This window comes from Typopeltis vanoorti, chromosome 5, assembly GCF_054136105.1.
Source record: "Typopeltis vanoorti isolate ZY-2024b chromosome 5, IOZ_Tvanoo_1.0, whole genome shotgun sequence".
Classification (NCBI taxonomy): Eukaryota; Metazoa; Arthropoda; class Arachnida; order Uropygi; family Thelyphonidae; genus Typopeltis; species Typopeltis vanoorti.
The window spans coordinates 130,310,990-130,336,066 of NC_143553.1; the positions used below are offsets into that span (position 1 = coordinate 130,310,990).

A 25,077-nucleotide genomic window follows, 5' to 3' on the forward strand; every position below is an offset into this window, starting at 1 on the left:
TGGTTCACCATGAAGTGGAGAGATTGCAGCAACCAATAATAAATCGTCTTGATCAAGTGGACACAACTAGCAACTATTACCTTAAAATCTCATGAGAATCACAACCTCTCAACAGATAGAATCAACGAGATGATAGAACAGGAAGTACAAAGACAAAATCTGCCTATATTAACAAGTCTGGATAAGATGATGCAAAAATTGGAGGGATTTAATCAACAAGTGCCAATTGTCTCTCAATCTCAAAAAAGGAAGGAATATCTCCCAACCCTTAGAGATCCACCTAAATGTTTCAAGTGCTACAAAACTGGAGTATTTTCCTCTAATATAAGAGCAATTTCTGGACACATTGCCAGAAATTGCTCTTATATTAGAGGAAAATACTCCAACAACTCATGGGATTCTAATTTTGGATATATCCCTCACAGAAAATGCAGTAATTATCAACGTTCGCTCAAATCAGATGAGTCAATGATGAAGATTAAAAGGAAATATCCAAGGATTCCAGTGTAATATTTTATTAGACAGAAGCTGTAATGCTTCAACTATTAGTAGAGACTACAAATAAAGCATAGATTAAGGAAGGATATAGCTCAATTAAGGAGGCCTGTTAAAATTACCACTCTGTCTGACTCCAATTTTATAGCTTATGAGAAAGTGCATGCAAGAATTTATCTACCAGGTTTTAGACTAAATGTCTGGCAGAATTTACTGGTTATTCCTTCAACATCTAACCCAGATTCTCATATCATCTTGGGAACTAACTTCATGGAAAAGTATCACTTTTCATGTGATTTTTCAAGGGGAGAAATATCCCTGATGAACAGAAGAAGAAGTGTTAGACATAATAATAAGCCTATATATATTGGAAAGAAGAAACTAACAGAAAGGTTTAATAAGTCAACTGATGCACAACCCCTAGAAAATACAATCACATGCTGATAAATTAATTGAGCATAATAGTGGTGCAGACTTAGATAAACTGGATAAGCTTGAATCTCAATTCAGCACAGACATAACATTAAATGAACAGATACCCCACATCTGAAATAAAAGTTGACTCTACAGATCAACTAACAATTGAAGTTCACTTTGTCAAGGCAACTACTCTTCATACTAGATCTAATGAAACAAGAAGATAAAGAAACAGGCCTAACTAAGTAGTTTTCATAGGAGATTCACCAGAGACTATGAAAAGAAAGGGAAAAAATTATCTGCGAATGAGTGATTACAGAGAGGACACAGATAGAACAAAACATCCAAGATGCAATACTAACGGTAGAGTACATAAATTTTATTCTCAAGAGACTTTCCCTCAATGCAGGTATGATAGACATGCTGATCTCAGTAATAAGGATGATAGTAATTTTAATAAAAAGGTGGACAAGAATGCATGCACAAGTCATGATAGAAAAAAAAAAAAAAAACAGGAAGAAATTAGATCCCCAGCAAGAATGACCTGTGTGAAAAATTTTTCTTTAAAGAAAAATTTTTCAGAGGAAGAGTAAGCCTTTGTTGGATTCTGAGTGAAGAGAAATGAAAATTGTTAATACTTCTTTCAGAAGCCAGCATAATCCACCATGTCAGTCATAAGCAAGACTTGTGTATATTATTTGACGTTAGTCTCTTGCTTATAAATTAATATTCATATAATTACTTTAAGTTTGTTTATTATTGTTTAATTATTTAATCTAGAATATGTATTAGTTATAAAAAGGACTCTGTATAAAAATGTCATTCATTTTATTTAATTTATTCCTATGATTATATTGTAAGAAACTGTATATATATAAGTTTATTGTACCTTATGAACTATGAATTATTTCCTTATTTGTATTTCTGAAAGAGAATGTAAATATGTAGCATTCTGCTGATATGACTTTATGTAATTCTTATTGAGATTTGATTGGCTGTTGTCAAGGAAATGGAGTTAATTTTAGATAGCACGTGCATGGAGCTACGGTATTCAAAGGGAGAAGGAGTTGATATGAGCTGAACTAGCTAGAACCAGATTTTGGTGGGAGTAACCAGGTTTTGCCAGCTGGGGAGGTGATGGCCACTGTATTTTGGAATTCCCGAAGAATTATCATGATAGACTATTTGGAAAAGGGTAAGACAATAACAGGAGTCTATTATGAGTCACTGTTGGACCGTTTAGAAGAACTGAAGAAAAAACAGCAAAGACTGGCGCACAAAAAAGTGCTCTTTCATCAAGACAATGCACCATACCACACATTCGCTGTCACAATGGCAAAATTGAGGACCGGATTGGTTTCACATCCACCGGATTCTCCGGATTCCCTGTGTGACTTCTTGTCCATCCCAAACTTAAAAATTCGGCTTGCTGGGAAAAAATTTTCTTCGAACGAGGATGTTATCAAGGCTGTCAATGACTATTTTGCACAATTTGACAAATATTACTTTTTAGATGGGATGAAAAAATTGGAAACTTGCTGGACTAGACTTTGATGGAGACGATGTTCAGAAATAAAGGCGATTTTTTCAAAAAAATGTTTAACTTATTTTTTAATCAAACTTTTCGAACAACCCTTGTATACTCCAGGGACTAAGAGAGGAGGAAGCTGATATTTAGTAGAACGGATAAGGGTAGCAAGTTTTGGGTGGGCTTAAAAGTTGTGTCGAGGTTTTTTTTTTTTTTTTAAAGACCTGACTATTTTTCTGATGTGTTACAGATGTAGGGAATGGTGATGGCATTTCTGAATGCATCTCAGGAAGGGTAAACTATTGTTATTTTCCTTTTCCATCGTAAACTGGATTCTTGGGTATTGACTATTGAGGTAACTGAGGAAGGAGTCTAATGTGTCTTGGCCAAAAGGCAAAAAAGAGAACATATCTTAGCCAGATAGATTTGAGAGCAACTCAGTCTATGGCTCCTTTTTCAAAATTTTCCATGTAAAAATTGGCAAGACGATTAAAGGGCAAAGGGGAACCATTGCAGTTCCTTCTAACTGTTTGTAAATGTTGTTCTTCCAAGAAAAATAACTAGAATTGATGCAAAGGAAAAGAGATCTAAGATATCAGAAGAAAAACTTTAAGAGTGTTCAAGGCATCATTTAAGGGAATACTGGTAAACAGTGAGGTGATGTCAAAGCTCACCATTATACATGTATTATTTAGTTAGATTTTCAATCAAGGTTTTAAAATGAATAGTTTTTTTTTTTTTTTTTTTTTTATATATATATAGGATGTAAGTCAAGTGAGGGGGGGGGGGCAAGAGGGAGCTGTTTTGACCAATTTGTAGAATGGAGTATCAGTGGCATCTACTATAGGTCTTAGGGGAAGAATATTATGTTTGTGGATTTTAGGTAAATCATATATCCAAGGGGGACGAGAGCTGAAGGGTATGAGTTTTTTTTTGTAATGTCTGGCAGCGAAGAAGATACTAAAGATACTTATAATTTTTTAACTAGTATTTTTGTGGGATCATGACCTAGTGGGATGTAGGTAACAAATCTAGAATTGACACTAGATCACGATACCACAAAAATGCAATTTAAAAAATTTAAGAGTATCTTCCTGGTAGCCAGACATTACTACAAAAAAAAACTTAAGCCTTCAGATTCTTTTCAATATTTTTCAATTCTGGTTATTTCTCTTGGAAGAAAAAAATTTACAAACAGAGAGAACCACTATAGGACCCTCCCTCCCCTAACTCTTCTTGCCAATTTTTACATGGAAAAATTTTGAAAAACAAGCCATAGACTCAGTCCCTCTCAAACCTATCTGGCGAAGATAGGTAGATGATGTGTTCTCTATTTGGTCTCATGGCCCACACACACACACACACACACATTGACTCCTTCCTTAGTCACTTCAATAATCTACATCTAAGAATCCGGTTTATGATGGAAAAAGTAAATAACAGTAGTTTACCCTTCCTACACTGTATATAGAAAACTCACTCACACAGGCAGGTACATTCACAAACTTTATTACCACTATCCCACCTCCCCCTCTCAACAATATCACATTATTAAAACTTGAACCAATGGTGCCTATAATCTTTGTTCCAGAAGAACCTCTCTTTCAACAAACTCAACCACCTTCCTTTCCAATGACTACAGTAATTAGAGAATTAAAAAAGTAATCAGTTTCTCCTCCATCACTTCAGAAGGATTTCAGAAATGCCATTACCATCTGCTACATCCATGGCACATCAGAAAAAATAGCCAGGGCTTTAAAAAAAATACCTCTACACAGCTTTTAAGCCTCAGACTTACTACTCATCAGTTGTACCAAATATCAACTCCCTCCCTCTCTCTCTCTCTCTCTCAGTGCCTGGAGTATATTAAGTACCTTATTCCTGCAAGCTAGCTTACTTCGGACAGACAGGTAGATCAGTGACCATTTGTTTAGAAGAACACATATCATACATCTTCAATCATGATTAAGGTTAATATGGCCTTGCAGACCATGTATTGGACACAACTGAGAGGATCTCCTATAAAAAAAAACACCATGCTCCACCATGGTAAATTTAAAAAAGGAAAGACCATTTTTCAAATCTGCAACGGCACTCAGAAATCAACCAAATGTAAATAAATACAGATGCATAAAACTTCCTAAAATTTGAGAAACAATAATTGTCTGGCTAGACATAAAAAAACTGAAGCCTTTTCAGAGGTCTGGGCACACTACCTAGATGTTACTTTAAAGTCACCTACATATTTAGTATTGTGCTGCGTGTATGTTACAAGAATTACAGTTGGCAGACGGGGCACACCCTGCCTATCAACTAAAGTTTGTAATGTATACACCTTTAATCTATCATCATATTGAGCATCCTACAGATCAATCACTATCCTGATCACTCTCTGAATTGTCTTTACCACATTATTCATGCCTAAATAACTCAGGCAAAAAGATCAGTGCACAGCAGTCAAGATACAGCCATAATGTAACCATATATAAAGAGGGATAATAACATTCATATCTCTGCTCAACAATGTGTTTTTTACTTCCATGTAATCCTTTGAGCTATTTTGCAAGAATCCAATCAACTTGGTACCACATAAATAGAAATATTAAAAAAAAAAAAAAATTGTGCTATCATTATTAACTGTAGTTCATTGCTGTAATCTATAAACAGACATCAAGTAAACAGCAAACAATTTATTACACTATTAGATTCCTCCCCCCTTTTTTAATCTAAGAGGAGGAAATATGTTGCCATGCTGTAAGGTTAAGTGATTAATTGTGAATGCAAATAGCACTAACTGAAATAACAAGATTTTTTTTTCTGCTGAATGAATTTTTTAAGAGCTTTTGTTAATTAGTGCTTCCCATTAATAGACAACACAAGTATAAAATAAAATGATGCTGAAAAATCAAAATCTGAATTATGTACACAGAAAGAAAATAATGAGAATGAATCAGAAATATGCAACATGAGTATCGTTCTAAGAAAGGCTACTACACACACACACACACACACACACCACAAGCAATGGTCTCTCTAAGCTAGGGAAAGCAAATGAACGAGTCATGATTTCTTCTAAGCAGCAACTGGGTTAACTAAGCCAACCCTGGACTGAGGGGGGGGGGATTTTTGAAAAAGTGTATAACATGCTCCATTCATATGCTCCCAAAATTATTAAAAGAAGTTTACATATTTTTATTCAACTGAAAATATAATTCATAATTAATTACTGATAATCTTGAACCAACTTTATGCTTGACTAAGAATAGAGAATGGCTGCTCAATTGTCTCCCAAAGCTAGGGCTAAACAGCCATAGGCCTCATCTACTTACTACCTTTGGAGAATAAAAAGCACTAGTGAATATATCATTTATAAAATATATATACTAAAACAATGTTAAAAAAAATAACTCAGCATGAACTTCTGTCAGTTCCTCTGAGTTTTATATAGTAGAATCCAAGTAGATATGCTGTCTGGGAAGACAGCAGCAGCATATTGACTAGAAGATGATTTTGAATTTCTCTGTAGATTGTCTTTGTAGAAGAGGTTCTGTTAATGAGTTCATTTTTTCAGGATATTCTACCTGGGGGATGCTACTGGTGAACTAGTTAATTGGCCCAGTTGACCAAGTGGTTAATGTATCCACCATCCAATCCCAGAATGGATTATGTTTTGCAAATATTTTTATGTATAAGAATTTCACCACCTCTCCTCCCTACTTTACTGGATGCCTGAAGTGGTATGAGAAAGTTCTGTCTGTTCTCAAAAGACAGTATTTTCCAGATAACCCTTAATCTAACCATGGTACTAACATGCTCTAGGCTTAAAGAATTTTGCAATTTAAAACAACATAGAAAAGAGGTGGAGTGCTGTGCAGTGGAATGCAAGCATGGCAAGGTTAAATGCATCTACCTTAATGTCCAAGTTTGTAGTAATTCTTTAATATGCAGATCAGAGGGATATATGACACTGACATGTAATACAGGTATCCCTCGATTAACGTGGTTAATTAATCCCTCGATGTTACCGCGTATATCAAAATTGTGTTAATCAAATCTAATAATCAATGGTAAAAATTATAATTCATCCATGATCGATTACTGTATTAATAATTCGTTTTATATGGTACTCTTTAAGGAAAGATAAAAAATGAATGCAAAGTAAATGTTTAATAAATACTTGTACCTACATTATTTACTGCAATTTTTCATCAAAAGAAGTTATCAAGAGTTGTTTGAACAGTTCTAGTTTTTTTCTTATCGGCATAAATTCTACGATAACAAGCAAAATGACTCTCCAGACCTCAGCAAACAAACAATAAAACAAAGAAAACACACTGCAAATATAATACATGATGGTACAAATTAAGTGGATATTGAATCCAACATTATTTCATAGCCGAATATAGAAACTACAAGAGTTTCGTGCCAAATATATAGAAACTAAAAGTTTCAGCAAATGCAAGCATAAGCAACCTTATGGGCAACTCGTAATAAAAGCTCCAGATCAATTTCTTTAGTATTTTCCATAATGTAAAGCACATCTCCTAGAGGAGATGTATGATAAATAAGCCTTTGGCTCTCTATTTCAGTAATACATGATGGTTTATTTTCAGTTACAATCTAGAAATTATTGAACAAAGAATAAAAAAAACAAACAACTAAACCATACTATACTGACATCAGAGGTCACGGTATCTCTCAGATAACATTTACTGTCAAACATCATAAATCTTTACATAACATGTTAAACCAAACTGACAGCAAAAAACAGTGTGGAATATCACTCGTAACATAAGAATGCATAGCTAATCATGACCTCCAAGCTATACACTGAATTGTATAAGAATATTTATATTAAACATTTTGCATGTATCTGTCAGATCAGCTGTGAGCTCCGCAGGGTTAAAGGCACATTAATCAAAACTCTTGCCGTGTATATCAAGAGATTGCCGCAATTAATTTCGCCGTGTCAATCAAATCCCACATTAAGCAAGGGATACCTGTATACAAGTTTTCCCAATATGGAGAAAAAAAAAATACTTGTCCATGTGGGATGATCTCTCAAGATTTCATTTTAAACTGCAAAATGAAAAGACTGTTGACATTGAAAAAAAAAATAGCGATGAATTATTTGCACTGGAATAAATACAAACAACTAAATCCCTAGCTTCATCTATTTTCTGGAGTACAGTTTCATCAATGTGGTACACAGCTTGTAATTGATTTATCCGAAAATGCATAACGTTACATTTCTCCACATTAAATTGACACCCATTATCTTTTTCCCATGCTGATTGCTTATTTAAATCAACCTGCAAGCTTTCCACATCACCTTGATTCACTATTGCTCTACCTAATTTTGCATCATCAGCAAACAACTGAAAATTTCCTTTCAGTTTATTGCCTATATCATTTATGTACAAATGGTTCCAGCACTGAATGCTATGGCACACCACTAGTTATCAGTTTTTGCCAGGATTCTTCTTCTCTGCATACCACTCTTTCTGACATCTGTCAGGCAGCCACTCTCTTATTCACATAACCAGTGTCATATCCATACTCATTTGTTCTTATTTGTGTAACAGAGTTCTATGTGGTATTTGGTCAAATGCCTTTGCAAAATCCAGCAGAATCATTGTGCAGCCATTTACTTTATCCAACTCAGCTGTCACTATTGTAAAAAGTAAGTAAATTAAGGCATGACTAACCCTTCACAAAGCCAGGTTGCCCCTCAGGGTATCATATTCTTATTACACTCATCCTTTTTCCAGTGCTTTTACCACCACTCCTGAGATATTGATGTCTTGAACCTCCCTTAAGGGAATTATTTTGCCCTCTTTCCACTCCCTTGGAACTCTACCAGAGTGTCAAGTTGCAAGTTAAATTAAAGTTTGCATTGCCAGTTCCCTTGCACATTCCTACAAAAACAGGAGCTGATATCCCATCTAATTGCACAGCTGTATTTACATTGAGATTCTGCAATATCCTAAGAATCTCCAATTCATCCACTCTTTCCCCATAATCTGTCACATATGTCACAGCATTAACTTCACTTGTATAATATACCCTTGCAAAGGTTGCACTAACCAATGCCAAAACTCCCATCTTGTTCCTGATACTTCTGGAAGTAGTATATAGAAACTGCAGCATCCCTTTAAGCCCACAATCACCTTTACTTCTTGCATTGATCACTCTATTCAATATTTATAATGTTTTCCATTTTACCACTGATACCATCTACTCTAACATTTGTTTTGTTCTCACCACCTAACCAGCATTCACTGTCGAAACACTTAATACATACTTGTTCACCTGTTTCACTCTTTCATAAATCCTTTAATTTTCACAACAAACATATTTCACTCACACACACACACTGCACTGTACAAAAGTCACAGAAATTCAAATCATCCAACAATCATATCTTTGCCACTATTGTTCTATCATGGATTGGTAGCATACCAACAATATTGTACTAAAAAAAAAAAAAAGCTTACAAAATAACTCAGTCAATCCCACACCACATAAAACAAAAACTACAATGAGTTAACCTAATATTATTAACCAAATCATGAAAAAATGACATCTTTCGGCAGTGGTAATAATACAACACACACACAATGTACCCTCTTATAGCAATCATAAACACTTGCCTTCTTTGGGGATATTTATTCCTTAAAATTAAGAGTAAACCCTTCTCTATAATTCTATTCTATTCTCTCATCCATATGGCTGGTGGGAGGTAGCTATATGCTACCATACTAAGGAAATGGTTATGAGCAAGGTGGTTTCCCGTTGCCTTCCTTGCCATGATATATCCTATGACTGTAGCCTGTGTGTTCACGGAGCCGGTTTGCCTGCTTGTGGGATAAAAACCCCCAGATAAACTGATGGAAAAAACCCTGCTATCCATGCCCAAGACCAACTAACTTGGCTATGGCTGAGGAAGATCCTTAAGCTCCTCACGTTGTTTGATTCCATTAATGGGAATCAAACCTAGGACACTCCTTCCCCAGGCATATGGTTGTGAAGGGCATAGGCCACTAGGCTAACCGAGCAGACAAAAAAATAAGCAAACAAAGTTTGTGCCTGAAGTATTTTCAGAACTGGGGCAACTCGTATATAGAGGCTAATAACTTCACATCACTTGCCTTAGTATCCCATAATGCAAAGCACATATCCCTGCAGACATGTATAATGCTATGCATTATGGGAAGGGTCACTACCTAGACCAGTTTTGACCTTTATTCTCTATAATAAGGTGTTTGTTTTGCACAGGTTCACCATGATGAGCATCTATTGTAAATATTACTAAAGATATAGTATAAAATATTCTGAGAAAATGAATTAGGTGATAATTATTTAAAACACACTCACTGTGCAATTACATAAAAGTCATCCATTAATTCTGGTGGAGCAGGAATTTCTTGACAACTGGCTTCTGGAACACCCTTGACTATATCAGAAGCATCTGTAACCTGCATCATACTTAACTACACAAAAAATAATAATAAAGAACATAGATAAGAATTAACTATTCTTTACCAATACAAAATATAAATCAATGAAACGACCAAGTGTTTTAAATAGTAATCCCATAAACACACACACTAGACTAAGATAATGGGCCAGTTAGTTTTGTATGCAAGAATGAAATACAGATCCTTGTTAAACTTCAATTAAACTTTCTGAATTAAAATTAATTATCTGGTCTTAGCATCTCCTATTAGGGAACTCAACTTGCTCTTCACTAAATTTGTCAGCAATGTTTTTTTGTAGTCTCATCTAAAGTAGGCTTGAATAAGCTATGCATGAAGTGGGAAATTTCCTTTGTATATGGAAAAATATATAATTAGAAAATAAGAAAACATCCATAATCATCAACTGAAAACTGTAACACCATTACAGTCCAGTCCGGACACACTCACTCTCTCTCTCTCTCTCTCTCTCTCTCTCCTGTCAATTAATGTTTTAGAACTTGTAGGAAATCTTTTTTCAACTGGACATTACCAAACTATCTGAACAGTGCCTCCAATCCAATTTCTTGGTGGAATAATTTTTTTTTTAATATAAAAAATAGTTCAAATTGGCAATGGGTAGTCCCTTATCGCCTCAACTGATCACTTCATGAAAAATTCTGAAAATGTTTACTGGCTCAAGAAAAATAGGATGGGAGTGAAATGGACACAAACTTATTAAGAGCAAGAGATCCATAAGATGATGTTGAAAAAATATCATGAGAATAAGAGTGAGAGGAGGTATGAAATATATAAAATGCGACCAGAAAAGTTATGAATATTGTGTGGAAAACTGAACTGGATTAAAAAAAAAGAAACTGGCTGTGCAAGCTAAAATCAAAAGGCAATCCAAGAATTTCATCATTAAGCTGCAAAGTAAAATGAAGAATGAATGTGGAAGAATAACTTCACCAAATGTAGATGGTATTGTTGTGTAAAAAGTTGAATGAGATTGTTCAAATAATGAGTGCTCACTTTGCCAAGATCTATCAAGGTGAATGTAACAGGTGAACAGTGCTGCTGCTATTACATTGCTTTGGTTTATTTGGATCTATGGCTAAAGCAACTCACACTATCTTTTATCTCTTCATCAAATGTAGTAGTCTCATATGAAGGTTGGAGAGCTGTTGCATTACCTGGATAAGATTTCTGCAATAGGGAAGATGAGATATTAGCACATATGCTAAAGGAATGTTCAATCAAATTGGCTAGGCCCCTGGCATATTTGTATAACTTGAATCTCACCTCAGGAAAGATACCACAGGAACAGAAGGAATGTATGATAGTTCTGTAGTACAGGAGCGGTGAAAAAAAAAAAATGGATGTGTCTAACTACCACCCTATCAGTATCTCTGGAATGGTGGTGAAGATTTTAGAATGTTGGTAAGAATGCACAGAGAAATGGTTAACAGATAAGCTATGCTCTATAAGGAATAGCAGGGATTTACTAAAGGGAGGTCAAGTCTCAGCAATATACTCATATTTTATAATGTTATGACTGAGTTGTATCTAGTCAACTAGATCAAAATCTAGTCAGGTGGCACCAGCGAATAAATAACGTTAAATTTGTGCTCCCACATTTTATCATAACTGCAAGTGTTTTTTATACAAAATAAGCAGCAAACGGAAAGGTAACAGAAAGTACTAAGCAGCTGGCTACTACAGTACAACTCATAAGTACCCACAGTCCATTAAATCTGCTATATTTTACAACTAAAAAACAGCCATGTGAAAGCGCTATGCCTGCCGTCTGAAATAAAGATGGCTGCAACAAAAGCCAACAACGGAAGACTACCTCAAGTCCTGTCAGAGTACCGTCGCCGATCACCAACAAACCGAATGACATTACTAAGTTCTGCAGCTGTGAAACCGAAGTCAAAGAAGGGAAAAAAGGCATATTGTGCGATTTCTGCTGCAACTGGATACATATTTCTTGCACGAAAATAAATCAATCGGTGCACAAGCTTTTCACCAATCTAAACCACCCCTACTTCCGTATGATGTGCCTCCTTTCCGTAAAACAGATACTAAAGCTAGACAAAACAGTCACAAACCTCGCGCAGCAGCTTAATATCATGATCGATACCTTCTTCTCCAAAATTGAAAAGTTGGAAACTAAGCTCGTGACACTCAACGACCAGCGCCCGACCACAAGTACGCCCGTGCCTGCTAACGAACTTTGTGAACTAACTACATCATCGGTACACGAGTCGCTTGAGGCCGAAACTAGGAAACTCAACGCTGTTATCCTGAACTTTCCGACAGAAAACAGTAAATCCCTAAAAGAAGACATTGGCAAACTTGCAGGAGAATGCAATTTCGATCCCAGAAACATCATCAAATGCCATTGTATCGGACCCATAAACAAAAGAAAGGACGGAACGAACTATCCACGTCTCGTGAAAGTGACCTGCGACTCACCAATAGACACAACCAAATTTATAACAGCGATAAACAACAAGCTAAAGGACACTTGCCCCCAGTCGCCCATACGTACTCAACCTGATTTAACCTTTACCCAGAGAGAACAAAGATGCCAACTCCGAAAACAACTAGAAGAAAAATGGAGACAACAGTTGGGTAATAGACTACAAACAATCCAAACTAGTACAAAAACCAAGTGACATCAGCAGCCACCAAGAACACCAGCATACAGGCACTGAATAGGAAATGTGTAGGACCCTTGGGGTCAAATCCTTGCCTCACAGAACCTTGCATATCCACTCCACCAACATCCGTGGCCTCAACTCTAACCTCAACAGCATCCACTACCACCTGCGGTCCACCAAACCCCACCTACTTTTTTTAACCAAAACTCAAATCCCCCCCCCAGCACTATTCATCTCAACCTTCCTAACTATACACTATTTAACTCCTTTCGACCCAAGGGTGGCGTCTGTGCATATATCTGCTCTGACATACCCTGCCAGAGAACAGCTAGCTTGGAATTACCAGACTTCGACCTTTGGCTGAAGATATCCCTTCCCCACTCAGTCAAATTCATCTGCAGTCTCTATCACTCTCCTAATACCACCAATCACTCAGAGCTCTTTCATTTCCTCTCCTTAAAAGTTGGTTTTCTCCAGTTCCACTCCCCAAACAGCAAAATCATCCTCCTGGGTAATTTCAACGTCCATAACACCAATTGGCTTTCCTCTTCCAGTCATACAGATCCTGCAGGTAGAGATGCTGAAACATTTGCAGTCACTAATGACCTCACGCAAATTGTTCAAAAACCGACCAGAATACCAGATAACCCAAACCACTTCCCAAATACCCTAGATCTCTTCCTTACTAATGACCCCTCCAAATATGCAGTGAATGTAGTAAGCCCCCTGGGTAATTCTGACCACAACTTAGTGCTCATTTCCTCCCCCATGCAACAATGCCTACACAGTTACTCCCACACAATAGTTTGGTATCATAATAGTGACAAACGGGACAGTCTCCGAGACTACTATGCTTCATTCCCATGGTTAGACTATTGTTTCCGGTCTTCCAGTCCAGACATATGCACCAAACGCATCACCAAAGTGATCCTCGCTGGCATGAAAGCATATATTCCCCACACTACTCAGACCTGCCGTCCCCTAACTAAACCCTGGTTCTCCAAAAATGTGCCAAGGCTGTACAAATGAAAAATCAGGCATACCCCATCCTCCTTCAATACCTACACTGAAGCCCGAAACAAATGCAAGAAAAATATCAATACTTCCAAAACAGATTTTGAACAGACAAAAAGCAAGAAGCTTGCAGCCTGTCCAAACAGCAGCCATGCCTTTTGGTCCCTTGCCAAGGCAACTGGCTGTAACTTTTGCCCTACACTATTCCCACCTCTATCATACCCAGATGGCTCATTTGCAACATCGCCCATAGAAAAAGCTAACCTCCTGGCATCACACTTTGGCTCCAATGCACACATAACTGACATTGGCAAATGCCCACCAGTCATTCCAACTGCCCAACATACAATGTCTCCTATATCCTTTTGCCAAAAAAAGACATCACAAACCTGCTGTCTAAATTAGACACAAAAAAGTCTCCTTGCCCAGACGGAATTCCTCCAATTATCCTGAAGGAATGTGCACCTAAACTGACTCTTATCCTTCACATGTATATACACTCTCTCTTACTCCACTGGTATATATATCCCAAAACCTGGAAAATGGCCTATATTCAACCCATTCCTAAAAAGGGTGACAAATCACTGCCATCTAACTACTGCCCTATCTCACTCACTTCAGTCCTATCTAAAGTAATGGAGAAAATCATCAACTCTTAACTCCTAATCTACCTTGAAGGTACCCGGCTATTAAGCGACCACCAGTACGGATTCTGCCAAAGCTGTTCAACAGGAGATCTACTCTCACACATCACCCATCACTGAACAAATGCTATGGAGAAATTCGGCAGATCCCAAGTAATTGCACTTGATATCTCCAAAGCCTTTGAGTGAGTCTGGCACAAAGGCTTACTAAGAAACTCCCATCATTTGGACTGCCTCAGGACTTCTGCAGATGGATTGCCAGCTTCCTGTCTGGATGCACACTATGTGTGTGTGTCCAGACAGGATGTATGGTAGATGGCTCCCTAATCCTCTCACCATCCAACTAATGCCAGTCCCTCAAGGCTCAGTTCTCTCACCGATTCTCTTCCTTCTATATATCAATGACCTACTTCAGTTGACCTCTACCCAATACAGTTTTGCAGATGATAGCACACTACATTCCTCCCTTTCATTTGACAAACCCTACCCTACACAACTCACTTCAACCCACAGAACATCAACCACCACTGCCCTTAATTCCAACCTCCAAGCCATCATCCGATGGGGTTCAGACAACCTTGTCAACTTCAACGCTAGTAAAATCCAGTTCTGTCTTATTTCTCACAAAAAATAACCACTTTCCCCCAGCATTGTTTTCAATAACACTCCAATTCACAGACAAGACGAAATTTCTCTTCTCGGAATTACCTTGATGTCAAGGTAATTCCGAGAAGAGAAATTTGTTTATGCCAGCCTCTCCTGCCATAAACACATCACAACCATTGCATCCTCAGCTTCCAAAAAACTAGGTTCTCTCTTTCACTCAAGACGCTACTTCACCTCTAAACAGCTGTTAACACTATACAAGTCAAAAATCTGCCCAGCTCTCACATCTGGAGTGGGGCTCCAAAAAGCTCCCTCAAAATGCTTGACTCAATACAGAGGAGAGCAATTAGACTAATAAATGACCCATCCCTCACCAACTCGCTCTGCCCACTTCCACATAGACGTTTGGTCTCTGCAATCTGCATATTCTATAAATACTTTCACGGGAAAGGTTCATCTGAAACAGCATCAATAATTCCTCCACCCTGTACTAAGCCCATTGGAACAGGTACAGTTGCCGCCCAACATCCTTTTACAGTACATCTCGCAACCCACAGAACAAGTTTCTTCTCCTCCTCATTCATCCCTGCTACTGCAGTACTGTGGAACAGTATTCCTCCTGACGTATTTCCCAAGGAATACAATATACAGGCGTTCAAATCAAATGTAAACAAGCTTCTCCTTTCACAACCCATCACCCATATATGGTACTAACGTACTATAGGTTGACCAGCCAACCTCCTCTATATGGGCCCAACATAAAAAATAAAAAATAAATAATCATAAAAATAAAAAAATTCTCAAAGTGGTAAGCAGTGTCAATATGTGACTTCTACAAGAGAAGACCACCTCTGCTGATTGTGAAATTTTTTTTTGGTAAGATGTTTAAGATAACTAGCAGATAGATCCTTCTACTAGTCATCTTAATAGGCTACTATTTTCATTATTCAGCTGCTGAATAATGGAGTAGCCTATTAAGATGACTAGTAGAAGGATCTATTATTCTGAAAGATAAAATTATTCTAGTGCAATTGTGTAAGGGCTTTACCCATAATAAGTTTGACAGTTTTATGTGGTTCCCCCACATAAAAAAAAGCATCTATAAACCTATAGTACATTAATACTGTAGGTGGACTAAGGATTTTTGTTCCATTTTTTTATATATATATATATTTTTTTTTTTTTTTTTTTTCTGTATTTTTTTCATTTGTATTTGCATAGTCCAGAAACCTGCAACTTGTTGTTTGGAAAGCAGGTAAGCTAACTGCAAAATAATAAAAGTACTTCACTGCTTTATGAAACATAAAACTTAAGGGGGGGGGGAGTTCTGATAAACACCGAGAAGAAAGATAAAGCAACTGATATAAAAAGAAAGAACATACTAGCAGCAGAGTTATGAAGGTAACTTATATTCTTATATCCTCATATGTTCTTTCTTTTTGTATCAGTTGCTTTAATATCATTTTTGTTCTAGGTGTGTTTATCAGAACTTTCCAGCCCCTCCCTCCACCATATAGTTTTCAAATTTGATATAAAACATTACATGTGTATTATTGCTAAATAACAATAAGCCATACATATAACTTGATTTGAAAAGCTAATTAAATACCACTGACTAAGTGCTTACCCTCTGCCTTAACATGTCATTTTGTTCCTGTAGGGCACTAAGTCGAAACAGCTCTTCTTCATAGCTCAAAAGTGTTGGAGTAGCTAGTAATAAAAAAAAAAAAAAATATTAGAAATCATTGTCAATTAGTTCCAAAGTCAGTGCTAAATTTTTCATAAGGAAACGTAAATACAAATTTTAATTTATCACTCACCATTACAATTCATTAAACTCATCACACACACACACAACCTGATTCTTCTGTCTAAGCACATATGCACATAATACATAATTACATTTTCTAATAAGGTATATGATATACTATATGAGAGTATGTTTAACATGGAATGTCCTCTTTTTTGACATTCCCTGTTTCATGTCCCCCCCCCCCAACCTTTACTACCAAATTCTTACAGTAGCTCTTATTCGTGCCTCTAAGAATCAGAGAATCCTGCCTTTAAACTTTTCTGAACTTTACTTTTCCTTTTTTTATTTTATATTTTTTTATTTAAATTCCTTTAAAATTTCTTAAATCATGATCTCATTCTGACTTCTTCAAAATCAAAATTAGTCCATTTTCAACTGTAATCGCTTCCTTTTTTTCAAAGTGAACTGACTAATCTTGAAGGCATTATACAATTTCAGTAATTTTCTAATAAATTCTACATTTATCACAACAGCATACGACTGTATAATCCTCCTCTCTTAGCATACTATATGTTTACTTTCTTCTGGTAACTCAGATCCTGATATAATAGATGTAATGAAAGAATTATTATTAGCAACATCCCCAGGTCACCCCATATACTTGATGAGAATGCTAAAGTCTGATGAGTGTTCCTATTAATCTGTTGAAGATTTCCTCATCTTATTTTATAGCCTATCTGCTAACTATAACTCCAGGTGGTATATGTCTTTCATGCCCATTATGAAATACAACTCTACTTTTGGGAGGTGTGAAGTGGCTACTACAATGTTTCATCTCCAGAGTAGGGTGTCCTGGCTTCTCTTTCCCCCTCTTCCCACATGAGGTGTGAGTGATAGTCATAATGGGCATGCTCAATATATTATCATTATTGAACCAGGGAGCTAGTATCTGATTCACTTGAGGGTACAGCAATAACGCAGTATTCTGCAAGATGACTAATAGATAATAAAATGGACACCAAGCACAATGGTAACATGTCTGTTGGAGTCTTCCCAATCAGATGGCAAATAATCCTGCTGCCGCTTACTCTGTCAGGTTATACCATGAAGGTGACTGAGGTGTGAAGTGGCTACTGCAATGTTTCATCTCCAGAGTAGGGTCTCCTGGCTTCTCTTCCCACATAAGGTGTGAGTGATAGTCATAATGAGCATGCTCAATATATTATCATTATTGAACCAGGGAGCCAGTATCTGATTCATTTGAGCGGTATAGCAATAGAGCAGTATTCTGCAAGATGACTATCAGATAGTGAAAGGGACACCAAGCACAAAACATCAATGGATTACACTTAACCAAATCAGAACAAAATATGAGAGATGAAAACAGATATTCTACAAATTTTTATGTTAAACCTGAAACTTTACTGTAGATTCAGGATCTGTAAAACTTGATGCCCTTTCTGTTTTATCTAACAGTTCCACATTTTATCTTCTTCAAATTAATATAAGGTGCTAAATAAATAAGATTATAAATTTTGATATTTTCAGTTTGAAATGTGACACATCCTGTATTCTTATATTTCAGTCTTCTCAAATCCAAAGTAGCAATAATATACAGCAAGTAGTCATTCTAGTATGTATGAGAAGAGAAATAATTCCTGCTACTGATTTAGCTCTCACTAAGAAGACAAATATAGGTTAACACTGATTTTGGAAGTGACTCCTTTCCATAATAATGAGATGCATTATTATGGAAAGCTGCATGTATAATGAGATGCATTATACATGCAGCAGATGCAACAAAAAGGAACTTCATGCAATGAAGAGCTTCATATACAAGTCACTTAATCATAAAGATACTTCACAGGAAAAATTTATTTATAATGGGCTGAAACAAGCATAATTTCTTGTTAATGTAGAATAATACATTAACTTAGATTAAAAAAACCCTCCCCTTCCCTCATTTCAGTTTGTAATTATGATAAGTAAACCAATTCCACTACATAGTATCACAATAAATGTGTACAATTTAGCAGTACAATATGAAATGCCCTGTTCATGTCATTGAGCCTACTACTATGGATAGACAGGAAGAACTGTGGACATCTGCCTCGGTGAACCCAAAAAATATATCCAGCACCTTCGATATGGCAAGTCAGGTCTAGCAGACCATGCTTTGGATACCCTCCACACAGGATCAATTGGAAAAAAACAGAAGTGCTGCACAGAAGCTTTTACAAGTCAGAGAGGTTGTTCCTGGAATCAACAGAAGCCTTGAAACATACACCAAACCTCAACAAGTATGGCTGTATAAATCTACCAAAGATTTGGGAGACAGTCATCCTAAGACCAAATTAATACCTGCTTTCTCTATTTTTTTTTTTTTTCCCCAACTTAGATGGTACCTAATTAGGACTTTAGTCTTTGTGTTGCATGCTACAATTACTTATACTAGTCCCACTGTTGTACCGGATTGCAGTTATCTCGCTACTGTAACAAACTTTGTGTGCTCTGAAGATGCCAGATAGAATACCAGCGAAAGATTAGCAATTAAGTCAATAAAAAGTTATTTTCTTATCAATCTGTGTTTGCATTTATATCGTTAAAATCCAATCAACATGTGCGATGAACACATAAGCCGTTCAACACGATAGCAGTACAATAATTTAAATTTAATTCAAAGTATCTGCGTTTACTTGCTACACATTTTCATACATTTCTATTAAAACAAATGCTTGAACAAATATAATAGATTATTTAATCATAAAACAGGTAATTACACTATATTAAGGCTCTAAGAGGTTCACTAGACCAGCGGTCGGCAACCTTTTTGGAGTGAAGAGCCATTTTTAAAATGATATCTGTTAAAAAAAAAATTTAGGGAGCTGCACGCAGTGATGAGCAACCAATGGTCCGCAGGCTGTATGCGGCCCTCTCAGGTTTTTTGTGCAGTATATGGTGTTCATTTTGTATGGCAGAATTAGTATATTTTAATTAAAAATCTATTTTATAATTGTTGACTTTTACATGTGGATTTATTTGTGCAGGTTAAAAAATTTAAATATACCTAAATAATGGAAAATAAAGTAATACTTTCTTAAATTGTTCATATTTGGTCTAATATATTAAAACTAAGAACTTTTATTGTTACCATAAGATTTAATGATTACAAATACAAAGAGCCAACAAGTTTCACTAGCCACTGTCTAGCATTTTCAAGTACTGGTGTGAAAACAAATGCATCAAGTTACATGAAAACATACACTTTAGTAACTGCTAGGCTGTTACATTTGATAATTCGTATTTGATGGCATGCATGCGTTTGAATGCTTCAGTCAGAATCCAGTACATGTTCACGTGTTGTGTAGTTTTTCGCATATTATAGTTCTGTTGAGCTGAGAGAATTGATGAGATATTTCCATGTCTTTAAGAATAACACCTTGATTTCTATTTAAATTATTGCCTGTGCATAGCACCACTGCTGCTTCTTTGAAAGTTCTGTGTCTATAGTCATTTTGGATGTAAGGCATAGAACTGTTTTTCCAATCTATAATGATTGGAAAAACTTCTATGCCTTCAGGAAAAATCAAAATAGAATCATCAGATGTGATGATTCTATTATGATTGACATCCACCACATGTTCCTTCTGTCTTATTTAAAAACTTCTAGAGGTCTGTGCAATGTAAGAAAGGCCACACGTGCATGGAATTTCGTATACTCCAGGAAATTTGAAGAAAGGTACCTCATCTTTGGGTAGTTGGTTTACATACTGGTGAGGAGAGAAGATAACAATGTCCAACTGTCCATTTACAAGAAACCCACAGATACAGGTAGATATCTACATTATTCGCCTAACCATTATAGTTCACAAAAACACAGCATCATTCATATGCTCCATAATAGAGAATTAAGGTCTATTTTGAAAGAAGTAGATGTACAGAGAGAACTGTCACAAATAGCTAACACTATCTCTGAATGGATACCCCTCTAACATTTTAAACAAATTGTTTTTTAAAGACAACCTCCAACAACGTAGAACGGAGTCCCAATATGTGTCCATAGCTGTCATTCCATATATTAATTAAGTATCCACAAAATTGGCGAGAATGTTAAAAGCTCATAACATCAGAGTAGTTTTTAAACCAACTACCATGATCAGACAAGTCTTAAGATCACCCAAAGATGAGGTACCTTTCTTCAATTGTGTGGCCTTTCTTACATTGGACAGACCTCTAGAAGTTTTGAAATAAGACAGAAGGAACAAGTGGAGGATGTCAATCACAATAGAATCATCACATCTGGTTTAGCTCATCATTTCTCAACATCAAATCACGTTATAGATTGGAAAAACAGTTTTATGCCTTACATCAAGAATGACTACAGACACAGAACTTTCAAAGAAGAAGCAGTGGTGCTATGCACAGGCAATAATTTAAACAGAAATCAAGGTGCTATTCTTAAAGACATATGGAAATATCTCATCAATTCTCTCAGCTCAACAGAACTATAATATGTGAAAAACTACACAACACGTGGACATGTACTGGATTCTGACTGAAGCATTCAAACGCATGCACGCCATCAAATATGAATTATCAAATGTAACGGCCTAGCAGTTACTAAAGTGTATGTTTTCATGTAACTTGATGCATTTGTTTTTACACCAGTACAGCCTTGAAAATGCTAGACAGTGGCTAGTGAAACTTGTTGGCTCTTTGTATTTGTAATCATTAAATCTTATGGTCTTTTAACAATAAAAGTCTTAGTAATACTTTTTTTTTATCAAAGAAAAAATTCTTTATATGGATCAAACCAAGTATTGATTTACTATTTGATTGCTCATCACTGCTTTAAATTTAGAAACTACATTGAAAAATATTATAATTAAATTATTTATTCAGTTTTTTTTTTTTTTACAGTAACACGTTATCATAACTCTGCCATTGCCGGTCCCAAGCCCAGATCTTGTGGCTAGCAACCATAATATGGAAAGATTATATTGCTACAGAAACCTCAACCATTGTTGGAAAACCGACACAAAACCAAGAAGGAGAAGTACTGGGATAAAGAAGCAAGCTAGTGAAAGCCCCATTAGGGAAGCTGACAGGTGGAAAACTCCAAGAAAAATGTCTTTAGCCCAAAACTTAACCAAAATTGGATGCTGGAATATTAGGACTTTGTATGAAAGTGGAAAAGCTAACTTACTAACCAGAGAAATGGAAAGATACAAAACAGAAATACTAGGTCTAAACAAGACCAGATGGAATGGTAGCAGAGAAATCTAACTAACAACAAACAAATACATTTTATATTCTGGAAACCAAAATGAAGATGACACACATAGCAGAGGTGTAGCTTTCATGATAACAACAAATGCTAGAAGAGCACTAATTGGATGGAAACTAGTTTCTGAAAGAATCATCAAAGCTAGATTTAAAACTAAATACAGAAATGCGACTATAATAAATATATATGGACTAACAAACAATGCAAAAACAGAAGAGAAAGAAGACTTCTATGACATGCTGCAAAAAGAAGTAGATGAAGTCAAAAGTAAAGATATGCTTTTAATTATAGGTGACATGAATGCAAAAGTAGGAAATAGTAACGTGGGATATGAACAAATAATGGGAAAAGAAGGTTTAGGAAACTAACGAAAATGGGGAAATGCTAAAAGACTTTTGCACTTTCAATGATATGATCATAGGAGGAACCGCATTTAAACATAAAGACATCCATAAACAGACTTGGATATCAGCTGATAAGAAATCCAAAAACCAAAGACTATATTTTAATAAACAGACCTTGGAGAACCACTTTGATGGATTTAAGAGTTTGGAGAGGTGCAGATGCCTTTACAGACCACTTATTGATTGCAAAAATAAAAATGAAACTAAAAAAAATATTTAAAGGCAATAACCAAAGAATTAAATACAATATATCCAAACTGAAAAATAAGGATAGAAAAGACAAATATAAAGTAACATTAAGGTATAAATATGGAAGCATTGTAGAACAACATAAGGAAATACACGTTGAAGAGAACTGGGAAAAAAATAAAGAATATATTTAATAGTACCGCCGAAGATCTGGGAAGGCAGAGTAGGAATCGCAAACAATGGATCTCTGAAGAAAGGAAAGCTTTATGGAATACACTTCTGCAAAGTACAGAAGAAAACAAAAGAAATAGGATAAATGAAAGATACAGGCTTAAAAACAGACAGGTAAAAAAAAAGTGCAAGGAAAGATATTTCCTGGAGGAAATGTGTAAAGAGGCTGAAGCAGCAGCAAGTAAATTTGACCAAAAGAGGTTGTTTGAGATAACAAGAAAGCTAGCTGGGAAGAGATTTAAAAGAGAAGGGTCTGTAAAAAATAAACAGGGAAAGTTACTCACAAATGAAGCAGACATAGAAAAAAGATGGGTAGAACATCTCCAAGAAATTTTAAATGGAGAAATAGAAAACCTAGAACAAGAAATACCAGAAACACCAGAAGAAAAAATACTTAAAATAAATACAGAAACTATAACTAAACTAGAAATAACTCATGCAGTAAAGAAAACAAAAAACAATAAAGCAGCTGGGAGTGACAATATACAGGCTACACTACTTAAATCAGATATAAACATTACAGTTGAAATGCTACACCTGCTGTTTAATCAAATATTCAATTCAATACCGCGTTAATAATGGATTAGATCGTCGGCTTGTCGAGAGCTCCTGAAAAGATCAGTATTATTTTGTGTTAACATTAGATATTTTACCAGAATTTTAAGTAGTATTGTTTGCTTTTTGTTTCTTGGTGTGTCTGTGCAATTTTTGCGTGTTTTCTGTTATTTTAATTATTATTTTTAAGAAAAGATAGCGTACACATGGCACCGATAAAGAAAAAAATGGCGGCCAGGTCGCCATGCTTGCTTAAGAGTTGTGATGTAAAAGAATTTATGCAATGTGCTGTCTGTGAGATGTATGCCTTGCGAAGAGCGGTAGGAGTCTGGTTAGAAAGTGATAGTGGAGTTAATATGTGTAGAAAGTGTAAACAGAATGAGGACTTCAAGCGTGTTTCGTGTATCGAGACTGATATCGTTAACGGTAGTCAGAATGCAGAAAATGGCGGTGTACTAGAGAATTGCGTGGTAGTGCCAGATATGTGTGAGAGCGTCGCTGAAAGTGTAAATGAAGGTAGAAACACCGAAGGAATGGATGATTTGATCGATAATGAAAATGGTGAGATAAATGCGAGTAGCGAAATTGCCCGTTTAAATGGCGCGATACACAGAGCCAAACGACAACTGGAGCGTATGCAAAAATGTGTGTTGAACGTACCGACAAATAACCGGCGCAAGTCTGTGACGGCAAATAATAGAACGTACGTAAACGTCAATAAAATGAAGGAGCGAGTGCTGTATGGGGATTCGCTATTAAGAGGCGTAATAATTGAGAGTTTAACGAAGTCGTACCAGCCGGGTGCGAACATAAAGGACGTCAGCGAATCTATTCGACTGCAAAAACAGAGGGTGAAAGAGATGATAATAGTGGCAGGAACGAATGATTTGAAAGAGGACAAAATGGAAATGATAGAGGATGTGAGGGAGTTGTTTGAGGTAGCAAAAGAGAAGAGTGAGAGAGTTAGGATGGTGAGTATCTTACCGCGGTATGACAGCGAAGTGTTTAGAAGGAGGGCCATAATTGCCAATGACTTTATGCGTGGGTTATGCATGGAGAGTGGTGTGGAATTTGTGGATGTGTGGAATGAGTTCGATGGGCGAAAGGACTTATATAAGATGGATGGGTTACATTTGAATGGAGTTGGTGTACGGAGACTTGAAAGAGTGTTGATGAATGATGTGGAAGTGGATGTACAGACTCAGGGAAACTAGATTTATTAAGAGGGGGGGGAGTAGATATGCAGACTTTAGGGGGGGGGCAGTTAAGTGTATGAATGAGTATATTATGCCCGGGCGAGTACGACGGACAACAAATCAGAATGGGATAATTAGTATAAGGAATCAAAGTAGGGATGGGACAAATGGGCTTCTTCGATTCATGTACACTAATGCCAGGAGTATTAGGAACAAGAAGGAAGAGTTTTTGGCCATGGTTGGCACTTCCAGGCCACAGGTTGTCGGTATTAGTGAAACATGGCTGACAGAAGATGATAAAGCTAGTGGGATTGAATGCGATGGGTATAGCGTGTTCAGGAATGACAGGGTGAATAAAAAGGGGGGAGGAGTGTTATTGATGATAGCTGATGAGCTTCAGCCAAGGAGTATAGAAGTTGAACTGCAGGATGGGGAAAAAAGCACATTTGAGGCTGTTTGGTGTGAGATACAATCTAGCAGAACAAAATATACAATTGGGTGCTGCTATAGACCGGGTGATGGAGTGGATGGTGGGAATAGTATGCATAAGCAAATAGAAGAAATGAATGGAAGGAGGGTAATTATTATGGGTGATTTCAATTATGGTAATATTGACTGGAAAGAGGAGAGGG

The 25,077-nt window shown here is 36.4% G+C and overlaps 1 protein-coding gene across 1 annotated transcript in view; it reads right to left on the reverse strand.

Moving 5' to 3' along the window:
* The window catches only part of LOC150106813 (WD repeat-containing protein 91), a 324,316-nt gene that overhangs the window by 193,750 nt on the left and 105,489 nt on the right, over nucleotides 1–25,077 (reverse strand). Inside the window, exons 4-5 of the mRNA XM_090392727.1 lie at nucleotides 16,458–16,540; nucleotides 9,818–9,933 (exon numbers count right to left, since the gene is read on the reverse strand). Coding sequence (XP_090248853.1) covers nucleotides 9,818–9,933; nucleotides 16,458–16,540 — 199 coding nt within the window. The remainder of the gene's footprint in view (nucleotides 1–9,817; nucleotides 9,934–16,457; nucleotides 16,541–25,077) is intronic.